This window comes from Ambystoma mexicanum, chromosome 3q, assembly GCF_040938575.1.
Source record: "Ambystoma mexicanum isolate Mex_15411 chromosome 3q, UKY_AmexF1_1, whole genome shotgun sequence".
NCBI lineage: Eukaryota > Metazoa > Chordata > Amphibia > Caudata > Ambystomatidae > Ambystoma > Ambystoma mexicanum.
This window is the reverse complement of record NC_090926.1, coordinates 645,701,908-645,723,596: the sequence shown is the minus strand read 5'-3', so window position 1 is coordinate 645,723,596 and position 21,689 is coordinate 645,701,908. Positions and strand designations below refer to the sequence as shown.

Genomic DNA, 21,689 nt, shown 5'->3' with positions numbered 1-21,689 from the left:
AGGGTCAATAATACTTACTGTACTTTTCTTTTTTTCAACAAACTTTTTATTTGATTTTGTCAATAAACAAGCATCTCAAGAGCATCAAATTCGATCATCAAAAGACAAATGCAGAGATGAAACAAAAACAAACCAAATACATAACTGAGTGGGGACGGAGGGGACAGAGGGACCAGGGGGCCAGTCCGGGAGGGGATGCTGTAGGTCATGGGGGATCCTGTTTTGGACCGTTGATGTCCACAGAGGGTCCTGGCCAATCAGCGGCGGGGGCTGGTGTGCTTCAGGATGTGTACGTTGATCACCAATGCTCCTGTCTCAGTGTCACTAGCCCGGTGTGTGTTCAATAGGTGTCTCCGACCAGAGTTCGGGCTTCACTAATCATATTTGGTCAACCAGTAGAGGGACGGTGGTTTCCTCGCCATTCCTGGAAACTGCTCTGCATAGTTCAAAAAGGGCACCCAGGTGTTGAAGAACTTACTCCTGTTTTCCAGGTAGAAGGCAGTTATTTTTTCCGCCACTGCAATGTCCCAACATTTGGACCACCACATACTGACTGCGGGGCCCTCTGGAGGTTTACACAGTCTCGCTATTGAAATCTTTGCCGCCGTGAGAAGTTGAGTGCATAGGTTCGCCAGTTGTCCGGTCAACGGAAATTGGCCGTCTCATGTGCTGCCTAGTAGGATTATCCCTGGGTCCCACAGAATCACTAGGCCAGTGATCTGTTTGATAAGCTCCAGGATCTCTTTCCAGCACCTCGTGGACATTGGGCATGCACATAGCAAGTGGAATAATGTGCCAGTGTCTGCACAGCCTCGCCAACACAGCAGAGAGATCGCTGGGTTGCTCTTGTTCAGGGTCTCCGGAGTTAGTTACCATCTATAGCATGTTTTGATCGCCCCTTCCTTATTGGTGACACATTTTGAGCTCTTCTGTACTCTGGTCCAGATGCAACCCCATTCCTCCATCTCGATTATTCTGCCGATATCCCTTTCCCACCTTTCCATGTCGGCTTCCTTCTTATTGGGGTCTCCTCTGTCCAGCAGTCTGTACAAGGCAGATATTTTACCTGCGGTGAGGCGTTGAGTGTTCGTTCCAATGCCGTCAATTCTCTACTGCCATGCGGTTTCATCGAGTCGGGCGAGAGCCAGTGTCGAAGCTGTGTCTAGCGAAACCTTTCGGTTTCTGGCACGCAAAATTTCTCTTTGCATTCTTCGAATGTAAGCGGGTTGCCATTCACGTAGAAGTCCGCTTTGTGCTTCAGCCCTCCTGCCTTCCAGCTATCGAAAGTGTTCGGTGCAAACCCCTGGGTGAAGTCTGTGTTATCCCAGATTTGGGACAGGGGCCCTACTTTGCTCCTGCAGTTCCATCGCCTAGCTGCCTTCCTCCAGTTTTCTGCGTATTCTTGGTCGAGGTTAGGGGCCCGGCTGGTCCTGATGTGTGGGATTGATTCTAGCGAGCAGAGGCTCCAGTCCTCCTCCAGCTTCATCCAGCAAGGTCTATTTGTGTTTAATTTCCAGGTGAAGGCCGGTGAGAGCTGAGGAGCGAGACAGTAACTGTCCACCTCCGGGACCCCCAGGCCTCCCGCTCCCGTGTTTCGGAGCATCACTCTCTCAGCTATTCGTGTCCCCCCCACCCCCCAGATGAATTTCAGGATATTTGTTTGTAGCTTCTGCAGGTCTTTACTTTTCTATGTAAGTGAAAGTTTGTTATTTGCAGGGTGCTCTGACAATTTACTTACAATTTGAATAGTGTTTCAAAAGGCAATTAGGCACAAGCCAAGATACTCAGAGGGGGTGGACCTCAATGTGGCAAGGCTGAATCATTCAGGATTAGAGGGGCCAGCCTGATCAAGGGCAGTTCCAGATGTCTGGAAAGATCCTCCCAGCGAATTAGGTTTGATGCTTGATTTTTTGTTAATAATCAAGTTTTAGTGCCACATAGGACACCCACCGTAATGATTATCTTGTATTTTTTACGCTTTAAAAAATACATTAGAAAATAAATGTGACTGTAGAGAGGCCTGCCAAACGAGGTGCGTGGCTGGGTTTGATAGTATGGGAATGTTTCAGGGTTTTTTGTTATGGGCGTGTGTTTTTTGGCATTTTAGAATGACAGTTCTTCAGAGTAGTACTGAATCGAGAACAAGGGAATTCATCAAAGCCCGATTTTGCCTTTGTAACTATTATATTCCTTCCTAGACTTCTTGTCTAAATTGCTGCATTACAGCTAAACATTACTTGAAATTAACCTTTAGAAAGAATTCATACTGGGAGATTTTGGTTGGATTCGGAAACCTGATTAAAATATATTGAAATGTGTGCGAAATCAATGTCTTTTCAATACCTCAACATCCAAATACTGCAAACATAAGAGAAACCGGTCAGCCCTCTCCCACCAGCTCCACCATTTGCCTTTACCAGCCCTTGCTCCATCTTTCCTCTCTCTAGTCTGCTTACCGATAGCGCAACATACTGTGCATCACCCAACATGACACTGGCCCCCATTCCGAGTTTGGAGGTAAGTACTGTCCCTTACCGGCACAGCGCAAATAGCGTGTCTGTGCTGGCACCAGCCCGCTAATAAAGGCCTATTACGACTTCACGGCACAAGCTTTGTGCCATTGCGGTAAGGGACGTAGCGCCATGCTGCAAAAGGCCCCCAAAAAGCCCTTACCGGCATGAAGCTAGGTGCAGATTACACCTCGACATAGTCCAATGCAACATTAGCAGTGACTGTAAATAGCGGTGACGGTAATTAGCGAACACCGCTATTTACTGTCACCGTTAAATAGTGGAACTGGAAATAGCGTCATCGCACAGGAACGGGAAGGAGCACGGCGGCCATCTTTAAAAACACAATCCATTGCCATCCTCAGCACACAGGACCCCAGGGAAACTGCTGACCGACCGAAAAGTCGGAAGGAACCTCATCCATCATTTGAATTCCAACAACCCCTGTACATAACTGTATATTTTACACCGCTGTATAGATATTGATACTTTTCATGGCTGAGGATTTTGTATATTTTACATGTCTGTAAATTTTTTCTTTTTTTTTTAACTGTATATATCTATTACTTGTCACAACTGTATATCTCTGTAACATTGTAAGCCTCGCATATTCGTTCTGTTTGCACCCTGCTGCCCCCTGGGTATGGCGCGCCCATCAAAATAAATAAACAAAGTTCATCCTACTACCCAAGAATGCCTAAAGCACTCAAGAAGGGATCTGCCCGGCTCCGAAAGGAGAGATTTAGCCAAGATGAACTGCAGATGCTCGTCGACACCTTGCATGAGCATGCAGAGACTGTGTTCAGCAGCAACCTGAGGAGGGAGGCAATGTTGCGCAAAAAGGAGATCTGAGCACTAGTTGGCCAGAAGTTCAGTGCAGTGGGCAACACACCCCGCACAGTGAAGGATTGCTGTAAGCGGTGGGATGATCTGTGCCTGAGGGTGCGCAACATTCTCTCAGTAAACCGTATCCAGGCCTTGGAAACCGGAGGACCACCAAGTTCTCCCATTAAGCTCACCCCATGGGAGGAAACATGTGCAAGCATGATTGGCCCGGAATCAATAGAAGGCCAATAGAAGGCCTAAGAGTGACGCCATGGTCAGCCACACACACACTCCCTGCAAAGTATGCCAAAGTAAGTGAGACACATGCCGATGCTTGGCGCAAGGCCATAACGTACATGACACATACCACACAAAGTAGGAAATTCCTACTTTGTGAGGCACACAGCGTGCATGACCTAAATTGTGAGCATGTCAGACAGCACAGTATCTGGCCAACATGAGTGACACCGACATATGGCTGCATTTACCACCCATGTATGAAATGATGTGCCCTTCCCAACACAAATGCCTATTACCCACAATTGTGTGGATGTGCAATCGTCCCAATGTATGTATGATGCCTATCCAAACACCACTCATGCCGTCCCTCTCCTTCACCCCCACAGGCAGTGAGCATGACAGTGAAGAGCAGGACACCACCCCTGCACAGGCCACACCCAGTAAGAGGTCACAGGAGGACAGCAACCGTCTGTCTACATCCAGGGGACAAGCCAGGGGGCGCTGTGTCCCAGCAAGCAAGCCACAGCAGGGACACATAGCACATGCAACACCAAGGCCCATGGAGGGCACACCACCCCCACCCCCTACTGTTCTGCCTGCAGACACCTGTCCGACACCCCGTTCGGAGGAGTCCAGTGTGGCTGTGGAGGTGGCAGCCACAGCACCCCTCACAGTTGAAGACATCGAAGATGACATCTGGGGCACCATCAAGGATGATACAGTGGATGTTGTCCACACCCCAACACAATTTGCATCCCCCCAGGTATCTATGAGCGATACTGCTGACACAAACAGCCCGGAGCAGTCTGGGCAAGACCAAACCCAGCGATATATCAGTCCGGTATTCAGTCTCGGGGAGGATGAGCAGGCTGGGCATGCCAGCCAGATTCCCGGCACGGCCACAGGGGCAGCCGCAGGAGCACAGCGGGCTGACCTGCTCACTGCACTCATCAGGGAATTTGTGCAGGACAACCGTCAGGCCAGGGAGGACTGGCGCACAGAGTTGTCAGCACTGGCCCGGTCCTTCACGGATAACTCCACCCGCCTCTGTGAGGAGGTCTCGGGCCTCCGGCAGGTGCTAGGGCACATCGCTGATGCTTTGGAGGCAGGTCATCCCGCACTATCTATCTCAGCAGGAGGCCACACCATCCACCAGCAGTTCGACACAAACCATCCCGCTCCACCGGTCGGTCCGTGCAATGCGCCGACGGGACATGCCACCCCCTAGCTCAGGGAGTGCAGAGTGAAAGTTCAGGCAGCCTCATGTAGCCTTCGTAGACTCTATGACACTTGTGTGGGGGAGTTGTGGGGGGAGGGGCGTGAGGGTGTGTGGGGCAGTTGTAAGGGGAGGGGGGGTGAGGGTGTGTGGGGGAGTTGTAAGGGGAGGGGGGGTGAGGGTGTGTGGGGGAGTTGTGGGGGGAGGTAGAGGGGGGGTGAGGGTTTTGTCACTCATTGTTACTTGTGGACATTCATCATTGCGCATGTGTCATGTAATCAATCACAGTGCATGGTGTACATGTACCCCCACACCCAGTGCCCAATTTAGAACCATTATGTCACCCTCTGCTAACATGTATGTCAGAAGTATTGTGCGATCACTGACTGGTGCACGGCACGTCCCTCCTGTGCATCGCCACCGTGATGATGTCCTGCCACATCTTCCTCATCCCCTTCATCATCATCATCATCATCATCATCAGGTGGTAGCAGTTCCATGTCAGGAGGCAGGAGCACGTTCTGACGAATGCACATATTGTGCAGCATTACACATGCCATGGTGATCTTGTCCACCTTCTCATGCCTGTAGAGGAGTGCCCCACCTGACCGGCTGAGGCAGGAAAATCGTGCTTTCAACAGGCCAAAGGTCTGCTCGATGACCACATGTGTACGGGTATGGGAACGATTGTAGTCCTCCACGTGCCTGTTCTGTGGGTTTCGGACAGAGGTGAGGAGCCACAGCTTCAAGGGATAGCCACCATCACCTGCATGAGAGGGGAATGAAGGTAAATGTTTGCAAATTCATGATGGACAACTGTACTAGTCTCACATGCCTGCAAGTAATCGGTGCCCACATGCACATGTCCCTGGCTGCGTTGACCCCATTTCAGGTCCCTCTATGTGTCCTGTGCCATTGACTAATGGTGTGGGTTGCATCTTCAAGATGGCATATGGTGTGCACTGACAACTTGTTGCACGTGCATCGTATATGCATACAGCAGTGTTGGAGTCAAATTAGTGATGTGGTGTGTTCTTTCAGATTTACTTGCAGGGGGCGTTGGCAGTGTTCGGTACAATATTGGGCATTCTGTGTGATCATTCCCATGGTGACATGCAGCACTCCTATGGGTGGGCCGACCCGGTGACACTTTGTGGAATCCCTAGTTGGTTCCGTTCAATGCACTCCCAGGGATGATTGTCCTGTGTGGTGGTATGCTGGAGACAGCAACATAGTGCATATGCACTGCATGGTGCAGGATGCCCTTACGGTGCGTGAGGGCCGCTGATGAGTGGTGCATGTGTTGTGGGATGTGGGCTGGTTACCTGTTAGTCATGTAATGATAGGTGTTGACCTTACTTCATCACTATGGGATTTGGGTGTCATGTACCGTTTGTGATGCTTTGGGGCACAGTGATATGCACATCGTGCAGTCACATCAACATTCCCACACAGGTGGAGTATGCATCCCCCCCCCATTCCCACCCACGTGGAGTATGCATCCCCCCCATTCCCACCCAGGGTGAGTATGCACCCCCCCCTCACCCCCATTCCCACCCAGGTGGAGTATGCATCCACCCACCTCACAACCCTGATGCACTGACATGGCCCAGTCAGGCAACTCACCAAGCAGCCAGGCACGTCGTCCAGCATGTCGCTCCATGAAGCGTGGTAGCATGGAGTTCCGCAGGACCATAGAGTCAGGAGTTGATCTGGGATATCGGGCACAGCAATGTGTGATGATCTTGCTGGCGTCGCATACCATCTGCACATTGATGGAGTGGTATTGCTTGCGGTTGCGATACACCACCTCCATGGCATGCGGGACCACCAACTCCACGTGGGTGCAGTCGAGGGCACCTACACAATTTGGCATGCCTGCCAGTGCATTGAAGGCAACTTTTGTATAGAATATCTCCTGGGGAGTCCGTGGTAGGGATGTGCAGTCCCTTGTGTGCTTGAGGAGGGCATCCAGCACTTTGTTCAGAATCCAGGAAAATAAGGGTTGTGATATGCCATGCATGTGCCCCACTGCGTGCTGGTAGGTGCCTGTGGCAAGGAAGTGGAGCACAGACACTACCTTCAGTAGAGGGGGGATGGCGGTGCGTATTTCTATGAGGCTCACTATGTCGTGTATCAGGTCCACTATGGTGGTGATTGTGTCCCGGTCAAGCCGGTACAGGGTGTGGATCTGCTCAAGGGTTAGATTGAATGGACTGGCTCTGATGCGAGGGATTGTGGGCTGCCAGAGTGGTAATGGTGGCTGCACTGGTGAGGCATGCTGGGCCTGTCTCACCCTCCTTCTCCTCCTGCGTCTCCTCTGTGGTGGCGGCTGTTGTTGTTGGTGGTGTTGTGGCAATGCAAGCAAGTCCTCCAGCTCCAGTAATGCTACTACTATTGTAATCATCTTGGAGTGGGAGGGTGTGTGGGTGTGCTCCTTTTGTACTGGGCCTGACTCCATTGCCTCCACTTGTGCTGATTGTGTGCACCTGTGCCAGATTGGGACACTGCTCAGGGTTTTTTACGGCATGTCCGCGATGCCGGTATTTACGCTGTGCGGTAAGCACTTTTTTCGGCTTCATGAGGCCGCTATTTGCATGTCCGCCTCACTTGTGATCTACTCCGATTTACGGCATGCCGCTAATGCCGGCATGGTGGGTCGCGTGCGCGACCAGACCGCTATTAACTAATTACGATGCCGTTAATAGCGGTCTGGTTGGTCGGAATATGCCGTAGCAGTAATTGATGCCGGTATTCCTGTACCGGCATCGTTTTTCCCTTTGCATCAACCTCAGAATGAGGGCCACTGTCTTTTGTCACACATGGGTACCGCAATCGCTTGAAAAGTACTTGCGACTTTGATTTTTAAGAAATCCACTTTTTAATGTTGCCAACATTTATCTTGCATATTATCTACAATGAAGTTTATTAAGTTTCCCAAAAAAGAAAGAAGTCATAGCAGCATAATGGAAACAAATATATAAAGCGTAAGGCACCTCAGCAACATGGAGTATCTGATCCATTATAGACATCCGGGTCGGCCCAATCTCTGATGCAATGTTTCCATCAAGACGCGACAAATCAAACGGAATCAGGCATGTCATAGATAGCCACAACAGCAGCATGTAGCGCGATTCCCAAGTCTACAAAAAAACATTAAAAAAATATATAAGATTGTATCACAAAGTATTGGGAAGATAGCATGCCGTAAAGATAAGATGGTGTGTGTAAATAGAAAGAGCAAGAACATTCTGATTTCTACTGTGTGTGCAATCTGCAAATTGGACCCAGATCAGGCTTCAAGCATTGAGAGTGATGTGGTCAAGGAATGCATTAAACCAGTAACAGAAAGAATAGTTGTCAAGTGCAGGAAGAGACGGCAAGTACATGTGCAAATTATACATCTTACATGCAAAGGAGCATACAATTATATTATTCATACAAAGTAGTGTGCATGTTCTGAGTTCCAAACATACACACTCCACCCGCTCTCCCCTTGGTCGTTCACAAAGATGCAAGTTCGAGGATAGCATGAACTGTCCGAATTCAAGCCTAAAATGTTGACTTCCCTGGTAAAATAGCCTACAATTAAAAACGTCTGACACATTTTTTCTTTTTTGATCTTAGTCAAAAGTCTTCATACGCTGCTTCTGGCCAGATTAGGAAAAGAAATGTGGCTAAACAGGACAGGCTTCTGTGAAGAAAATTCTGATCAATTATTAAAAAAGCATTTACCTCATGGTCCTTTGGATTTTGAGCTGCAAGCATGTCCAAGACAGGATGCACATTTACCACTTCATGAGGAAAAAGGCGGAGAAATATCTTGTACCCTCGTACCTAAGAGTATGAGAAGTAGTCCACTTTAATAAAGCAATTACTTGCATCAATTGAAATAGTCCACAAACATTACATGAGATCATTCCTTATAGGCAATTGTCTGAAAACAAGCACAAGAGACAACAACCAAGGTACACAGACACAGAACAAATTTGGACTATTTATTTAGTCTCTGTAGAAAATAGTACATCAGTCTGGAGCTCTGCCAGAAATCCAGAAGGAAGTGGTCAACATGTACTGATTAAGACAATGGAAATATGTGAAATATGAAAAATGAGGTTGCTCATTTTTCACTGGGTCTCATCTTTTCTCAACAATCGAGACAGTAAGGGGCGTGTACCTCTCCATGGTTTTATAACATCTTCACTGCTCCATTGTTTGCCATGTTAGATCATGAGAACATAATATTTACTAATTACGCGGATGACACGCAATGTGTCATCCCATTATCTGGATAACATGACTTGGATGAACTGGCCATTCAAAAAGTCTTTACCATCATTGAATCTTGGATGGTCATAAATAAACTAGCACTAAATAAATCCAAAACTGAACTTCTCGTTATTGGTTCTTCACAGATATTAAAAACGTGGTCCTAGTTATGATAGTTTTCAGCTGGGAGACGAAACTATCATTCCGTTAAAAAAGTGAAAAAACACTTGGTGTTACATTTGACCAGAGAGTATCTATGAAGCAACATGTGAGCAGCTTGGTTTTGTGTGCCTCTTACATAAAACTGCTGGCACACTTAAGACCTTATATATCCCAAGAAAATACAGAGACTATTGCTAGACCTATAATAGGCTCCAAAATCGACTATTGCTCAAGTTTTTTATTAGGATTGGATAAAACTAGCCTCAATAAACTTCAAGTATGTATAAATGGCGCTGTTAGAGTTGTCATGAAACTCAAGCGTAGACACCACATTACACCAGCTAGACGGGCCTTACACTGGTTGCCAGTGGAGTCTAGAATCCGGTTCTGAACCCTCACGATGATACATAAATCTTTACAGGGTAAAATGCCGGATTATCTACAACTCCTCCTTCCCACAAGAATTAATGTCAGAACCCTGAGATCTAATACTCAACATCTCCTATTTGTTCCAAGATGTCGTACTGTAAAGGTTGCCAACTCTGCCTTCTTCGCCATTGGGCCTACTGTATGGAATGCTCTTCCCTTTGAGTTGAGATCCACTGATTCGCTCGAGATTTTTAAAAAGAAGTTGAAGACCTATCTTTTTAACTAACTTGTTTTTATCTGTCAGCAAATATTTGTACTCTTTTTATTCTTGATCTTATGGCTCGCAACCTCCTTCTTGTTCCTGTGTAAATGTAATTTGTCTCGTAGCCCCCTTACGCCTTCAGGTCTATGGCCGCGCTATACAAATTAAATAAAGTAAAGTAAATATCTTACAGTGAATGAGCATGGGTGTGGGAGAACACCTCCCAGATTATATCATTAGTTTTTATTTCAGAGGATTGTCTTCCTAGAGAATACCATTACAGAGCAGATACAATGTTCTACAAACCGTAACAATCTTAACATTTAGGACGGGTCAAATGATTAAATCACACAAAAATGTAACTATTGTATTTACACGAACCAAAAGGATCAATCCACATAAAAAGCCTTCCAGTGAAATAGCATTACAAAACAGTCTTCAGCATGCATTGTCGTTTAACTTGAACTCCTCCAGCCAATCTCTGCTCTCCATCAGTGGGGCATTGTTAAGGGAAGCCTTCTTGAGTATGGGAGATAATTTCGTGGTATTCGGAAGCATCAATATGGGGTAATGTAGCTCTTGAAACAAAACAGAATGTTCACTTCAAGCTATGGTCAGAGTTGGAAGCCCTCTATTAAGGATGTCTTTATAGATGGCAAGAACCTTTCAGACCATATTTGCTCTGGCATATCATAAACCTTATATATAATATGCCAGATGAGAAGGCATAGAGGTTCGTAACCCTGACGAGATGCCTGCAAGTAATAACATTTGAGCAGCTTCAGCTGAGTCGCTAAAGAGGGATCAGCCATGCACACTCCCATTCCGAGGGTGGGTACACAGTGTGGTTTGCTGTGTCAGAGCATAGTGTGCACTCTGACCTTCGGGAGACCCAGGTGGAATAACCACTCGCAAATAACAGTGGCCGTGGGTGCAGATGGGGGCGAATGGTGATACTGCCGTTGGCCTAGGAGGTCCAGTTGCAGCGCTGTCAACTGCAACAAGCCTGTTAAAGGAGCTAGGTTTTGGATTGGCAGCATGGCAGCCAAGGCTTCGGTTGTGGATAGACAAAGCTTCCGGCAACACTACTACCAAGTGAGGCGCTGAGTAGAGCAAAATGGAAAACTCGCTTCTGGTCCTGCAGCATACATTGTTGCTGCTCTAAATGTCCTGTCTAGAGATGCATTTAATTTATCTTTAACTTTATTTAATTTAATCCAATTTATTGTGTAACTGCTGCCAACCATTGACAATATTACCGTTACTGAGGGTATTCATTACAAATAAAACAAAACTAAAATAAAATAATCCAAACAACCACAGGTCCCTGCACACTGTCCGATTTAACATATGTCGAATATTCAGATACTTAGAATACTGGTGTGCTACAAGATGTTAGTGGGTCAACCATTCTTAATAGAGCTTTTAAGGAGGTGACATTTGAGGGCACAAAGCCGACTTTGCCATCCTCAAAACAGCTGGACATACGACAATATTTGGCAATTAGTGGCACATTTGTGAAACCTGTGTAACAGTATCAACCAGGCTGGTATGGTAGCTCCAAAAGGCATCGAGGTCTCCTCATTCCATTTCGGGAGGGGCTCAGCTACTCTTGAGCACGTTCAATTGCATGTCTGTTCTCACCAGCAGATTCTTTTGGGAAAGACCCTTTGCGCCTAATCTGTTCAAAGAGCTTATTAGTGGCAGTTGTACATCAACCCATAAGGGAAAGTAAAGACTCCGAGGCTTACAAACATGCTTGACACGCACTGCAAATATTCACCTGACAACTCCCCATGATTTACACATTTGGAGAGGACCTCAAACTCCAGCTTTGAACTAATTATTAAATCTCCACAAGAGCCTGTTATCGCCTCCCCTACAATTTGACACAATGAAAAGAAATGGGATGTTGCAATTCCGATTAGCTGGGCTTCTGATATGGTAAGTGTTGGAGGAAACCCCGACTGCAAGGATTTAAGGGTAGCAGATGAGTCGAGGGAGAAGTGGACAGAGACAGGGGGACTCTAATAAGGCTGTCCACCCCTTTAAGTTGACAACAGCAAAAACATAAGGATGCTAGGATAAATGATACCAGCTGAATGGGCTGCAGCAGCAAGGATCAAATAGAGAGCAATAATGAGCCAGGCAGAACCAGATTTAATATGTCCAGTTAAGAAAATAGAAGCAGTGCATTAGTCCAAGCCGTCTGCTCCCTTATTGAAGAAGAATAAGGCAAGAGGAAATATCATTCAAAGGGTGCTGATCAGTGTCAATCTGTAAAGATCTTCAATGTTTGGTGTGTGAGAATTCAAGAATCTACATTAATTGAGATGCCATTAGGGGGTTATCTGAGAAAACAGAAGTTGAACTTGTAGAATGCAAACTTACCTCCACCTTTCCAATCCATGACATGTAGAATGCTTGCTTTGACATCTGTGCAGCGACTGCTGACGCAGGTTCGAATCACGGCAGGGCCAAACTCAGCCTTTCATCCTTCCGAGGTCGATAAATGATCAGCACACACCGTGGGTAATAATAAGCAGCGCTCAGATGCCTGAGGGTTTGTAGCGCTATATAAATGCTAAATTATTATCATTATTATTATTACAAGACCTATACAGTGCAACCTGAGATTATCACTTTCTGACCCACCAAAGGACATATTAAGCCCCCAGGACGCTTACTAAAAACAGTCAGACGATTGACTGACATCTGTAACTATACATTGTCAATGTCTACTTGTGGACCCTCTGGGTACACTAATGCTACAGGCATATTAGAGTTGTTGGTGAGTTATATAGCGGTGCAAAAGCTCTCGAGTCCACCCTCCTAGTTGCTAATCCGGTTGACACTCTCTCTACCTCTGGAGGCTTATAGATTGGGTTTTTTATACTCTACTGCAGGTTTAGGCGTTCCGGGGTATATCCCCTTACATTGGATCTCTTTCACCTTCCTGATCTCCCCTACCCTCAACTAATTTACAGAGATGTAGAATCTCTTCTCTTTTTTGGGACTTGATCCCTTCATATTTTGCTGCTACAAAGATGGATTTTTCTTTTAGCTCGTTTCTGTTATGGAAGCCCTGCTCTGGCCAGGAGCAGGACACCCCCCCCTTCCTTTGTTTCTACTATCAATTGTTTATTTATTCTGTCACAACACAGTGGCATAACCCTATGCATGTGTTTTATTGGAGTTCCTTCCTCCATAATGTTGTGCGCGTCCCTAATGCTTCACTAAAGCCTACTGCTATGCTGCATGTGCTTCAAAAATACAGATCAACTCACTTTTTCCCCACCCTTTTACACTTTCTTCACTTTGATTTCACGCACACACACCATGACTCATCCACCTTCCTTCCTTTTTTACCACAAAAGACAGCAAGAGAAAATATAAAAAATTGACTAAAATACAGGCTGCTTCCTTAATACCGAGCCACTACGAAATACCACTTATTGCTTTTATCGTCATAAGAAGAATAATGTGTGGTAGTTCCTTCTCAACCTGTTTATAGTGGCTGAGGATCCCTTACCTACCAGTCCTTATAAACTGGGGATCCCTTTCCTTCTCTTTCCATTATAAAAAGTAGAAAAACAGAAATATGCGACAATTTCAATACATGACCCACCTTTTATCCAATCTACTCCTCAACACATCACCTGAAATCCAATCTATCTTATTCCTCATCACCAAAAGTCCCATTTTATACTTCATCACCAATACTGCATCACCAAAAGTCCTATTCCATTTACCTTGTACAATATCTTTCACATAACCATAATACCATTGACATCACCATACTACCATACATACATGTTCCCATTTTGTTATCACTTGAAAGTGTATATACTCACATGGGCGTTGTTCACTCAAGTTTCCTCCGTTACGAAGTCCCATGCTGGCCTGTCTTTCTGGAGCCACGCCCTGCTTCAGTGAGCAGAGAGGATTTCTTTTAAAATGGCTTCTACTAAAACCACTCGGGAAACGTGTTTTTTTGTTATTTAGCGGACCAGTCACTATAGGTGGGCGTGGCTGACTTGGCCTGGGGCTTCGCAAAGTACAGGGGAAGACTGAGATCACGTCGGGGTCACCACTGAAAGCGAACCCAATTTTACAGGGGTGTCCCTTAAATACAGGGGACCCTTAATCACGCTCAAACCAGAGTAAATGCACCCCTCTAGGGAATTAAAGCCATGAGTGTATCTTGCAGGCAATAACAAAACTTGAATCTTTACAGACCATGAGGATTGGGGGGAAATGGCAGAGGACTCTGCCATTTCCAACCAGCATTCTGTCGTCTGTGGCTGGCTCCTATGTCCTGAAGACTGGTGCTGGGCCTGGGGCTTAAATACTCTTGACTTGGTCACTGGATACTAGCAGAGCTCCTTCAAAACTGTTCTTGCCATATAAGAGATGCTGCAGAGTCTCCAGTGTTGCATGGCCAGGTTCTCTTTGGGACAAGCTACATAACATTATGCTGCATATGCAGAACTACTTTGTTGCTTTTGTTTAGCATAATTTATTATGTTATAAACATTCATACAAACACATCTTTGCGCCATCATCTCAACACTTAACTCCATAAAATTATATATTATCTGGTCCAGCATTTCTCATAAAAAACCCTTGTTTTCCTAGTAGTCTTTGTCGTGCTGAATCTTTTTTAGTCTCCATTGGCTTGTGATTGACAGGAACAGCTGCTGAGTTACCTCATGCTCTCTACCAGCCTGCCTGTAGTCTATATTAAGCACAGCTTGAAATCAGCAAAGCTAACTACAATTTAACAGTTTTGCAAATATATCCATCTAAATAATTGTTTGCACATTATACTTTCATCCTAGCTATCTTTATTTAGTGACTGGCCACGCCTCTGTGTGATTATTTTTGCATGAAAAAAGCTTTCTCAGTGCTATAGTGCTTAGAAGTCTTGCCTCATTTGTAAAGCGTTTGCAGGGTGCAGGAAGGCACTAGTTGAAGCGCTAGCTCCTCCCCAACATTACTAAAGAGAGTTAGACATCAAGCAAATTGGGTGCAAAAATGAAGTCCATCATTGCTTTGAGCACAAATGTGCAGACCGCCAATTAGAACTGCAACAAACTGCATGATCTCCATTCACCATTTTTTGATAAAAAAAAATGGTAAGACCCTAATAAAAATCCCTTTATTGCCTTCATCAAATCACCAGCTGTGTCGATTCCTTTTCGTCTTACGGTCTCTTCGACGATGTGGCCCATCCCCAGGCACCAAAGACATGCTCAATGAGGATCGGTTATGGACATCTTAGCCAAACACTCAGGACATTTCTTGAAGCCCGTTTTCAGAGTATGTTATGTGAAAAGTTCTTTTGAACTGAAACACAATAATAATAATAATAAAAAAAAAAATTTAAAAAAAAGAAGCCCGTTTTCAGAGTATGAGTAGACATTTTTGTAACGAAACTCAGAACTACGCACTAAATAACATGCTGAGACGAAGAACCGTTTTCGAGCTAGCTGTGAGGAAAGACAGAACTGTGGCAACCGGCGCAGTGCATGTCATATATACCAGCATCAACGTCATACTCTAGGAGGACAGAGGTTTTCGAGGGGCACAAGGTCGACGACGAAGCATGGCACCCTCTGCTGAGAAAGGTTTCCGTGCTGCAGTATATCAAAGATGAGGAATATGTGGGAGGACACAATCCATTCGAAATTTGAATTCCGTACACAAACAAATACAATTCATTATGGAGGTTGGTGTACCTAAATTACATCACTTGTATGTACAACTGGAACTTAAGGAAGGCATTCTGTCGATAAATATGTTTCATAAACCAGCGGATGTTAACTCCCTACACTACCCGAGTCAACACCCAAGACATCTGAAGGACAATCTTCACTATAGTCAATTCTTGAGGCTAAAACGAATTCTCAGATGACAAGTTGAGGAAAATGAGAAATTGCCTACCAAGTATAAACAAAGAGGATATCCAGACAGTATAATCATGAAAGCTCAAACCAGGGCAAGCCAGATGGAACGTGTAGATCTCTTGAAGGTCAAGCCTAAATCACGTGAGATTCCCTTTCTCTATACCTTGAAGTATTCAAGCCAAAGTCAGCATGTGACCCGACTGATTAAAAAGAACTGGAAACTTCTACAATTGGACACACAACTGCAGCAAATGTTCCCAAGGCCACCACTCATAGCCTATAAAAGGGGTAGAAACCTCAGGGAACATTTGGTTAGAGCTGAAAAATCAAAACCCAGTTCACAAACCTTACTCCAAAATAAGAAGATCAGGACATTCCCCTGTCTCCATTGCAATAACTGCAATAATATTATTAAAGGCAATTATGTGAGACATCCCTGCACAGGGGCAAAGATTAAACAAAGGGATTTTTAAACAAATGTGATTCTTGCTCAGTCATTTATGGCCTGAACTGCCTATGAAGTGTCTATTATGTGGGCCAAACTGCAAGGAAAGTAAGAGACAGATGCACTGAACATAAAAGCTTACATAAGAATGAAAAACATACACTCACCAGTGGCAAGACATTTCACGGAACATACAGTGCTCAACTTTTTATGGTGCTAGAAGTGGAACACAAATCAAATAGGGGTGGGAACCTTACCAAGAAATTAAACCAAAGAGAACTCTATTGGATAGAGAGACTGGACAGCTATTGGATAGAGAGACTGGACAGCCCGACACCTGGCTGCATGAACGAGGAGTTTAATCTGGGAGCTTTTCTATAGAATGAGGTTTTCTATTATATGGACAACACTGTACAGATTGTAAGCATTTTTACCCCCTCTGGAGTCGTTTCTCCCATACATTAAGTATCCATAGAATCCTTCCCACATACGAATTTGAAGAATGATGGACAACCTAGCCATTGACCTAGAGTATTACTAGACTACATGGGTTACAGGAGTGGTCTGGGTCACACTAGAATGTCGCATGTGACTTCTATGAGGAACTCTCCTAAAAACAGAACGACTTTCAGCTAGGATTTGATACCATTCAATAGAAATGGTGCCATCCACTTGTCAGTTATAGAAAACGGTTTCTCCAGAATATGCCCCATAGTGAACACGTAATGATGCATCAATTTTACATATATCATCAGGATGCAGTCATCATAAACCGATGGGTAGGTACAGATATGGGGAAAGGTCAGAACAACACAAGCACTACTGTGCGCTATGTGACTTACTAGTAATGTCATCACTGACTTACATTGCAATTACGCTAGCGTTTAAGCTGGCCATCTTGGAAAGATGCCGCAAGTCTAATCCAAAAAGATCCTCCATGACGGGAAGACGCTGCAGCAGCAGATCATGAGGTATGATGGGTTATCCCCTTCTAACAATAAAATTAGGCTTATAGAGTAGCTAAAGTCATACAGAAGGAATTTTAAATGGTGCACACATTCTCTTGATAAACACAGGGCTGAGTTTCCACGAAACAGATATCACGCTACCCATCAAGACGCTACAATGAAATAGTCATTAAACAACCAGAAGAGGTAAGCCTCTATGTGACTTGATACAAACCTATACACTACGTTAATAGCAGATGCTGAACATGGACTTCTTTTGTGTTTTATTTTATTTCACCTGTACAGATTGTATGCATTCCTTATACTAATAGAGTATCTTTTATCTTGAAGGTAGAGGTTACCAGGAAGGCTCTAGAGAAAAAAAAATGACAGAATGAACTTTATGCCCCTGAGGAAGGGACACTAGTCCCGAAACGCCTAGAGCACAGATCTGTTTGGAAATTAAAAATTATTGAAAAAGTTTCCTTGCACTAAAATGTTTGTTTTTCCTGTCATTTTTCGTATTGTACAATTATGTACTTACATGAATAATTTGTATATTTTTTGTGGTTATAATAATTCTCTGTAAAAAAATGGTTTTACACCTTATTATGAAAGAGCGTGCGTTTGAATGTTATCGTAAAAGTGTTTTAAACACTAAAATTAAAGTTTTGTTTGTTATACAATACTTGGTGTGCAGGGGACGTTGAGTGTTCCACTGCATGTGGACACCGGTTTCTTCACTATTGTTATTGTGCAACCCAGTGCCAGGGTGGCTTCTCGCCCCCGCACCTGCGTACTAATAATATTAACAGACTCTAGAATATTAGGTGTGCACCTGTACATTAGACTTTCTAAAAACATGGTCTGGACAGGCAATTAGAATTGGAATTAAAATAATGAAATGGAGAAACCACAAACGCCTATCCGCGTTGAACAAAAGGGTTCAAAATAAGCGCAACTCCTATGATAACATGAGCATATGCCCAACCAAGTGGGAGTAGGAGGGGATGATGCAGTGTTCTCCGTAGACCCCGAAAGACTTTCCAACAGACCAAGAGCCCACACGTTCACCTTCGGAATTAACCGTATTTGTTAAATGGCTTGAATTACTATAAAGACAGATGACACCTGTGTGTGGTAAGTGGAGTACACCTGTCCCTGTGTTTCCGTCTACTCGGGCACTCAGCATACATATCATTTGTCTCCATTGCTATATGGCCTTGCTATGGATCCCTTTGTCAGCCACTGAATAATAGGGGCATCACATTGGTGACACCAAACACAACCCCCGATGTACATGCCGATGACTCCATGCTGTATCATCTCATCCGTCTAATCCGTCTAATCCATCCCTGAGGTGATCGCTGCACTTAGTAAACATGACAACAGCTCAAACCCTGAATTCCTGCTCCTGTCTCTAGTCACCGTACCAGCGCCCGGTACATGCTGCCCACTTTCAGTGCAAAGCCCATACAAATTGGCATCTGGATAATGGCTAACTTATATTGACTTAAAGGGATGGTCTAGTAAAAAATTTTATTTAAAAAATAGATAGGCCACATTAAAAAAAATACTAGCATTCTCTGTTTTAAAACTTCCTATGTAAAATTTTGAGCTATTCAAGCTCAAAATTTGCAAAAAGCAAGCACATGGGCGCAGCCATTTTGTGAAATGGAGGCCCTCCTGTGCTGGCTTTTGCGGCACTAATGAAGGAAAAGCCAGCCAGCTGTAGTAAACAAAGGCTACCGCTGGGTGGCTTTCCCTTCATTAGTGCTGTAGGCGGAGGACGGGGACCGGAGACCAGAGCAGGAAAGCTGCAGCTGAATCTCGGTAAGTGCTATTTATTTTTTTTTACAAAAAATAAGCACTAGCTGCGGTTTTTTTTCTAAGTTTTCTGGGCTGGAGGAGCCCGGAAAACTTAGAAATAAAACCGCAGCTTTAAAAACGTATTTATGTTTGCGGTCGCTTTTGAAGCGACCGCAAACATAAATACAACGTTATTGTGTTGGAAAACACTGCGGTTTTTCTTTCCAAGTTTCTCAGGCTCCTCCGGCTCGGAGGAGCCTGAGAAACTTGGAAAGAAAAACCGCAGCGTTTTCCAACACAACGGCGTTGTTTCTGCCTGAATCTGCTTTACCATTTGGGGCTCTCGGGCTCCCCACGGGGAGCCAGAGAGCCCCAAATGGAAAAGCAGATTCAGGCAGAAACAACGCGGCATTGCGGAAAACAACCGCGTTGTTTCTGCCTGAATCTGCTTTTCCATTTGGGGCTCTCGGCTCCCCGTGGAAACTTGGAAAGAAAAACCGCAGCGTTTTCCAACACAATAACGTTGTATTTATGTTTGTGGTCGCTTCAAAAGCGACTGCAAACATAAATACGTTTTTAAAGCTGCGGTTTTATTTCTAAGTTTTCCGGGCTCCTCCAGCCCGGAAAACTTAGAAAAAAAAACGCAGCTAGTGCTTATTTTTTGTAAAATAAATAAATAGCACTTACCGAGATGCAGCTGCAGCTTTCCTGCTCTGGTCTCCGGTCCCCGTCCTCCGCCTACAGCACTAATAAAGGGAAAGACACCCAGCGGTAGCCTTTGTTTACTACAGCTGGCTGGCTTTTCCTTCATTAGTGCCGCAAAAGCAAAAGCCAGCACAGGAGGGCCTCCATTTCACAAAATGGCTGCGCCCCTGTGCTTGCTTTTGCAAATTCTGAGCTTGAATAGCTCAAAATTTTACATAGGAAGTTTTAAAACGGAGAATGCTAGTGTTTTTTTTTTAATGTGGCCTATCTATTTTTTAAATAAAAATATTTACTAGACCATCCCTTTAAACGGTTTGCACTTCTTATTGCCAATAACCGGGAGGATTAGTGCTATAAAGAAGAAGAATATGCCTAGGTTGATTTATTTAAATCAAAAGATACCAATTTCTTTGATGTTTTATTTAATCTTTTTATTAGTTACCAACAACCAAACCAGTAGACAGTAGTACAACATAGTTACATATAATCATAATTTCTTTGTTAAACCATCGTCTACTATTCCCTCTCTCCCCATATTCCCACCCCCAACGTAACAACAAAAGCAAGAATACAGCATATGGTACTTGGAGCATCCCCATCAGGAGTTAGGGTGTAGTCATTGTGATTGTGATTGACCACTTCACTGAAATTCCATCTATAATGTACAGGTGTTTGTCTGCATGCATCCCCATGCTCAATAGTTCCCCATTCAGTTATGTGAACTCTCCATTCTAAAAATTGGATACTAGTCGTGATTCATGAATCCAACTAGTCATCTCATTCTCAGGATTGTAAATTTAGACCAATCTGTATATTTCCCTGCTTCTCCCCAACAAGATCATAGCTTAGACAAGTTGTTTGCGTCACGCTTCGTAACTTTTGCCTTATATGTACTGATCGAATAAGACCCATAGCTTATCTGCTTGCAAAGATTTCATTCTCTTCTTATGTCCGCACCCATCTAGTGTGCATGTCTTTGAGAGTAGAGTTGCCCACATTATCTCTCTCTTCCAGTTCATTATTATACCCTTATGGGCTACGAACAGCATAGTGTGTATACGTTTACGTACTATGGCATCTTCATGCCATTCTTCTAAGTCTAACCGGAAGAGAGTCTGTACGGGTGAGTTTGAGGTGGTAGTCCCCTGGATATAGGCTATATTCGATAATACCATTGACCAATAGGGTTTAATTTTAGGGCAAGTCCTATATGTGCCCCATTGTTCGTAATTGCCCACATTTTCTCCAACATGTCTGTGATTGAAAGAGTCGTAGTCTGGGGTGAAGTAGACCTGTTGTATGATTTTATATTGAATCTTCCCGTTTTTAAGGTTGTAGGAGATGCAAGTGCCGTGAAAGAGGCATACATGTCTTCAGTGTCGACCAGCATTGCCAGATCTTCAGACCACATGTCGGCGAGAGTCAGGGTTCTATCTAGTTTGTTTGGTTGACATAACGCATAGAAAGTTTTCATATTTTGGGAGGTCAGTGATATCCCTAGCAAATGTGGATTCGCATACTGATGGCGCTCTGCTCCGTGAGGTAGCAGGTGTGTAGATTCACAATCGAGATAAGCGCCTTATGTTTTAACCATTCATCACAGGTGAAGCCCAGCACACCTCGAACCTTGCACCCTGATCATACAGATCCATAATCCGAAACATCGCACCATTGAGTCTCCCATCTAAAGAGTGGCTGGTATCTTCAGCAAAACGAGAGGAGTGCTCAGACGCTGAGCCAGGGTGGAGCACAACTTATGCCAGTGCTAGTCATTTTAAGCATCTGATGCTACTGACCAAGTGTCGGGTAAAAGATGCAATGCTTCTTTATGGAGTCTGTAAGTGATAAAGAGCAAGACTCAGATACAGTGGCATTTTGGTGATTGTTAAATACTTATTGATCAAATAACATGGGGTTGTGGAAATCCTACATATCCCTAACCATAGGAGGGGTTTCCCTGCCTCAACAAAACGAAGGAACATCCGTGTCAGAATGTCCAAAACTACAGGTTCTCCATCCTG

The 21,689-nt window shown here is 44.6% G+C and overlaps 1 protein-coding gene across 4 annotated transcripts in view; it reads right to left on the bottom strand.

Annotated features, from left to right (window-relative positions):
• Nucleotides 1-21,689, bottom strand: part of TBCD (tubulin folding cofactor D) — a 2,839,019-nt gene that overhangs the window by 2,558,049 nt on the left and 259,281 nt on the right. For all 4 annotated transcript variants that reach the window (XM_069654539.1, XM_069654542.1, XM_069654540.1 and 1 more), the window contains exons 6-7: nucleotides 8,527-8,628; nucleotides 7,788-7,934 (exon numbers count right to left, since the gene is read on the bottom strand). In XM_069654539.1, the coding sequence (XP_069510640.1) occupies nucleotides 7,788-7,934; nucleotides 8,527-8,628 (249 nt within the window). The remainder of the gene's footprint in view (nucleotides 1-7,787; nucleotides 7,935-8,526; nucleotides 8,629-21,689) is intronic.